This window comes from Pelophylax lessonae, assembly GCF_965119305.1.
Source record: "Pelophylax lessonae genome assembly, chromosome: 2".
Lineage (NCBI taxonomy): Eukaryota > Metazoa > Chordata > Amphibia > Anura > Ranidae > Pelophylax > Pelophylax lessonae.
This window is the reverse complement of record NC_138769.1, coordinates 421,466,901-421,472,900: the sequence shown is the minus strand read 5'-3', so window position 1 is coordinate 421,472,900 and position 6,000 is coordinate 421,466,901. Positions and strand designations below refer to the sequence as shown.

The 6,000-nt window shown below is 40.1% G+C and overlaps 1 protein-coding gene across 1 annotated transcript in view; it reads left to right on the top strand.

The window, feature by feature from the left end:
- The first annotated feature begins 2,442 nt into the window (after positions 1 to 2,442).
- The window catches only part of MYH15 (myosin heavy chain 15), a 77,975-nt gene continuing 74,417 nt past the window's right edge, over positions 2,443 to 6,000 (top strand). Inside the window, exons 1-2 of the mRNA XM_082246411.1 lie at positions 2,443 to 2,569; positions 2,837 to 2,955. Coding sequence (XP_082102537.1) covers positions 2,500 to 2,569; positions 2,837 to 2,955 — 189 coding nt within the window. The 5' untranslated portion in view covers positions 2,443 to 2,499. The remainder of the gene's footprint in view (positions 2,570 to 2,836; positions 2,956 to 6,000) is intronic.

Genomic DNA, 6,000 nt, shown 5'->3' with positions numbered 1-6,000 from the left:
GGCAGACATCAGGGGACTATTCGATTCCTAATGCTTCCCTGCCCCAGACCTACTGATCGGGGACACAAAGTCCCCAATCTACAGGTTAACCAACTAGTACCATCAATACGCTTAAAGTCTGTACGTAAAATGCCTCAGTACCCAATGTTTCTGGGTTAGTTCTTAGCAGAATCCTATTGCAGCAGTCCTGGGCCCACAGAGAAATCAGCTGAACCAATGGAGCAGGAGAGGAAGACACCACTTACCAGTCAGTAGAAGTGATTAGCAGGCTTTACAGCCAGATCACTTCTATTAAACAGAAAAAGGGAGTGGACATAATTTTAAAACAAGCCATGAGAGTTGGCAGTTAATTGGTTAATTCCAATAACCTTTTACATGTGCCTTTTTTTTTTCTTGTATTTTAAGAACTGCCATCACATTTATATGTCAGTGTACACATTTTTTCACGTGCCAGGATTTTAAGACAAGGTGCCAGGATGTTTATTCTCCAAATGTATTGGCTCATGTAGCATAGCAATAGACTTTTTGAACTCTTCTGCACTTGCATAATTAGTCGTTCCTGCTAGATATCAAGCATCTCTTTCAAAGCTCCAACCCAGTTTGTGCCTAGAAAGGTAGAAAACACATGTATGTACTGGCAATTCTAACACTACCAATGTGTGGCCTTTTTACAATCGTAGATCTGCTAGAAAAATCCAGAGTCATTTTTCAACAGCCTGGAGAGCGAAGCTACCATATTTTTTACCAAATCACCACTGGGAAAAAAAGTGAATTACAAGGTGAGATTAATTAACTAGTGACCATTAATATACCAACACAGTGCCTGATATGTTTTTTATTAAAGGCATATTCACCTCCGTAAGGAAAAAGCTATATCTATTTATCATGTAAATCTTAGTAGACTTGGCTAGCTCTTTGCAACAGTGGGGGCAAGGATGGTACATTGTAACGGTTTCCCTGGGGGAGATCATTGCCAACAGAGATTTTCTATTGTTTAGAGATCAGTTTATACATTTAGAACATGTAGTTTACACATCAATTTAGACAATGTTAGCACATCAGTTTGTCAAATCTAGTAGATAAAAGCATTATAAATATGACATAGGTTTTTTTTAAATTGGTATTTTTATTTTTATGTAGTCTATTGAGAGGTTTATACTTTGAGAGCTACTACAGTACTAATAAATGACCTCAAGAGTTTATTAGTGGATGGTCCTAAATGGTTTGCTAAGCCCAGTGAAAACATTCAAATTCTATTCTTTTCCTTTGCAGATATGCTGTTAGTGAGCACAAATCCTTACGATTTCCACTTTAGCTCACAAGGTGTTGTTACAGTTGACAACCTAGATGATGGTGAGGAGTTAATGGCAACAGATGTAAGTATATTCAAGTCAAATTTCTTTCTAAGTACTAAAGACTTAGTGGGGTTCATTTGCTAAACATGTAGAGAGTGTTTCGTTTGCTTAGCTATTCAAGTCTAACTTATGGCAAAACGTTTTATCTGTTTTAAATAGGGTGCAGAAGGATTAGAACACCTGTCAGTTTTTTTTTTCTGTTTGTGCCCCCGTAGAGGAGATTCACCTTCTCTATTTGTACTGTTTACCATTATCATTAAAAGGGAAAGTAAAAGAAAATGTCAAAATTTATGTTGTCTCCACAAAAGTAATAGAGAGGAAACTTTCCAATGGGTACACTAGTTTTGGTGACCTGGAGGTCCCCAAGGAATTCCCTTAGTTTGCAGGTATTTCAACTCACTTCCTGTTTGGCTATGAGACAGGAAGTGAAGGGGAAATCTCCACAATGGGACACACGGTAAAAAAAAATCTGTCAGGTGTTATATCTCTCCCTTACTCTATCCATAATGGTAAAAAAAAAGTTTTGCCTACAGTTTTACTTTAACCACTTAAGCCCTGGAAGATTTTACCCCCTTCCTGACCAGGGCCTATTTTGCGATTCGGCACTGCGTGACTTTAACGGACAATTGCACGGTCGTGCGACGCTGTACCTAAATGAATTTTTTTCCCACAAACAGAGCTTTCTTTTGGTGGTATTTGATCACCTATGCAATTTTTTTGATCATGCGCTATACGCGCCCATGCGCGGGGGGGGTCCGTGACGGAGCGGGAGCTCGCCTCCAGCGGCACGCACTCGCTCCCCACACCCTTACTCTGCCTGTGAGGGGCTGACTGCCGACGTAAATAGTCGTGCGGCAGTCGGCAAGTGGTTAAGATTAACTTATTTTTACTTCAGCCATACAATCAAATGCAAGTTAAAATCATCCAACTAAACATAGTTTTTTTTACCTAATTTAATAAGTTAGTTGAACATTCACTTTGCCAATTGTAGACTCTCTACACCTTTAGTAATCATCCCCAAAGTTTGATATAATTTTTTCCTCCTCTTTCTGAGCTAAGTAATTTCTTTCCACAGCAAGCCTTTGATATATTGGGCTTTATCTCTGAAGAAAAGTATGGAGCTTTTAAGCTAACCGGTGCAATAATGCATTTTGGAAATATGAAATTTAAACAGAGACCCAGAGAAGAGCAAGCTGAGGCCGATGGCACAGAAAGTACGTTTCTTGACTTAAAATTAAATCCGATTTTTGTGTATGGGATATGGTGATTTCCACATTTCCTTTAACAAGCTTTTGCAAACTACACAGAAAGTAAAAAAAAAAGTGCAATATAAAAGATCAAAAAATAAAAACGTAAATGGAAATAATCAGTATCTTTTGAATTATAACTGAATAAAACTAAATCATTTGTCCTATTTATATGTGTTTTAGATAGTTCCTAAAACATAGTTTTTTTTTACTTTTATATTTTTCTTTCATTAGATACTGACAAAGCTGCTTATCTTATGGGGGTCAGCTCTTCTGATTTGCTAAAGGGTTTATTGCATCCCAGAGTGAAAGTAGGTAATGAGTATGTCACCAAGGGGCAAAGTGTAGAACAGGTAAGACCATCACATAAAAATGCAAATATCATGGTCCATGTGATTGCTTCTCTATATCAGTAGTGGTAAACTCTGTAAATATAGTGATCTAGAATTGTGGTACCTGACATGTCATGGGGTCCAAATAATAACTTAGTTTTTGAAATTATGAGGATAATAATACAAGACTTACAAGATAATACAAGAATGTGTTCAGATTTTTACACATTTGTCTGGTTATGACCATACTGATGTTACAAAAGCAAATGCGGAGGGTTTCCTTCTTGCTCTCCTCGATGAAAGCCTTCTTCAGATGAAGGTCAATCAATGTTCCCTATGTTGCTGGTGTAGGCAAACCATTGAAACTTCATTCTCTCCATAAGTTAGACGATTGCCTATCTCACGCCTTACTTACAAGGGTGATTATGCTCCTTTGTTATATACAGTGTAGTACTTTTATTTGCCTTATATACTAGTATATATAACCTACTATTATTGTTATATCTACTGTACTGATTACGGATCTAAACCTTAACCTTATGATCCTTCTGTTATCCTCTTTTTTTTTTTTTTTTTGCACTCTTTTTTTAAAAGAATTATTTTCTTTTATTTGCGTGTTCCGTTTGGTGAAGCAGATCAAGTCTTATCTGCACAGACAGAAATTAGCGTGACAGCGAGATATTCACAGGATTGTATTAATTAAAATTCTTAATAACCTTGCCTTTATTCATGTCTGAAGTTCATGAAGTAACAGCAAATGTTTTCTTTCATGAAAGTCCTGGATCAAGTCAGGGGAGTTAGACCCCCCAGCCCCCCCCCCCCTCCCTGCATCTCAGCAACAACAGATTTCCTATAATAGTGATGTATTGCTCACTATTATCAGCAAGGAGAGGAGGCCCAGCACTGGAGAGGCCCTACCCACTTTAAACATGCTTAATGGAGTAATAGGAAGTGGCGATAACATCACATATGATGTCACGGCACTTCCCCTTTAAACAGAGGGTTGAATTATCTTGCAATGTGCTTCTATGAAGTGCTTTTATGGAGCACTCTGTATCAGGATCACAAACCCAGAAGGTTAATTTTATCTCCTGGGCTTAGGGGTGGATGGTGGCTGTCACTGATAGCAGGTAGTTCCAGCACCTAATGCCTGCTGGGACTGATTGTGTGACCCGCTGTGCTCTAGACCTGGACACAGCAAGCTGCACACTAAGCATTATTAAGTTGCACATTGGACACCACTGCTCTATATGCACATCCTTATAATAGTAACATTTCTATAGGTCAATGCTGGAGTTGAGAGAGGATTTCCAAATAACTAGCAGAGCATTTATGTGAATAATACACTGCTTAAAAAAATTAAAGGAACACTTCGAAAACACATCAGATCTCAATGGGGGAAACATTTCATGCTGGATATCTATACTGATATGGACTGGTTAATGTGTTAGAAACAAAAGGATGCCACACTGTTTGATGGAAATTAAAATTATCAACCTACAGAGGGTTGAATTCAAAGACACCCTGAAAATCAAAGTGAATAAATGATGCAGCAGGTGTATGGCCCAACGTGCTTGCATGCATGCCTGACAACATCGGGCATGCTCCTAATGAGACAATGGATTGTGTCCTGGGGTATTTCCTCTCAAATCTGGACCAGGGCATCACTGAGCTCCTGAACAGACTAAGGTGCAAACTAGCAGCATTGAATTGACCGAAATATACTGTCCCAGAGGTGTTCTATTGGATTTAGGTCAGGTGAGCGTTGGGGCCATTCAATGGTATCAATTCCCTCATCCTCCAGGAACTGACTGCATACTCTCACTATATGGGGCATTTTCGTGCACCAGGAGGAACCCAAAATCCACTGCACCAACGTAGGGTCTGACAATGGGTCCAATGATTTCATACTGATACCTAATAGCAGTCAGGGTGCCATTGTCTAGCCTGTAGAGGTTTGTGTGTCCCTCCATGGATATGCCTCCCAAGACCATCACTGACCCACCAACAAACTGGTCATGCTGAACGATGTTACAGGCAGCATAACGTTCTCCATGGCTTCTCCAGAGCCTTTCACATCTGTCACATGTGCCCAGGGTGAACCTGCTCTTATCTGTGAAAATCACCGGCCTGCCAATGTTGGTGTTCAATGGCAAATGCCAATCGAGTGGCACGTTGCCAGGCAGTAAGCACAGGGGCGCACTAGAGGACGTCGGGCCCTCAGGCCACCCTCATGAAGCAGGGGTTTTGGATTGTTTGGTCATAGACAATCACACCAGTGGCCTGCTGGAGGTCATTTTGTAGGGCTCTGGCAGTGCTCACCCTGTTCCTCCTTGAACAAAGGAGCAGATACCAGTCCTGCTGATGGTTTGAAGACCTTCTACCACCCTTTCCAGCTCCCCTAGAGTAAATGCATGTCTCCTGGAATCTCCTGCATGCTCTTGAGAATGGGGTGGGAGAAACAACAAACCTTCTGGCAATGGCATGTATCGATGTGCCATCCTGGAGGAGTTGGGCTGCCTGTGCAACCTTTATAGGGTCCAGGTATTGCCTCATGCTACCAGTAGTGACACTGACCCTAGCCAAATGCAAAACTAGTGAAAACAGAAAAGATGAGTAGGGAAAAAATGTCAGTGGCCTTCATCTGTAAAACCATTCCTGTTTTGGAGGTTGTCTCAATGTTGCCCTTCTAGTACACCTGTTATTTCATTAACACCAAAGCAGCTAAAACTGATTAACAACCCCCTCTGCTACTTAAATGACCAGATCAATATCCCAGGAGTTTAATTGATTGGATGCTATACTCTGATTAAAAAGTGTTCCTTTAATTTTTTTGAGCAGTGTACATTGTCTGTACTCTGTAAATGATGGACAGGACCTTCCATCCCTCAGAGGAACACTGGGAATGCTAGATGAACATTTCCAAATTGTTTTTGTTTGCAGACATCGATATTCAGAGATAATATTTTATGTCTATCTGTGCCACACACTACCAGCTTAATGTACAATGCCACCAAATGTGTGTACTTATCTTTCACTGTGTATAATCACTTTAAAGGAAAGTTG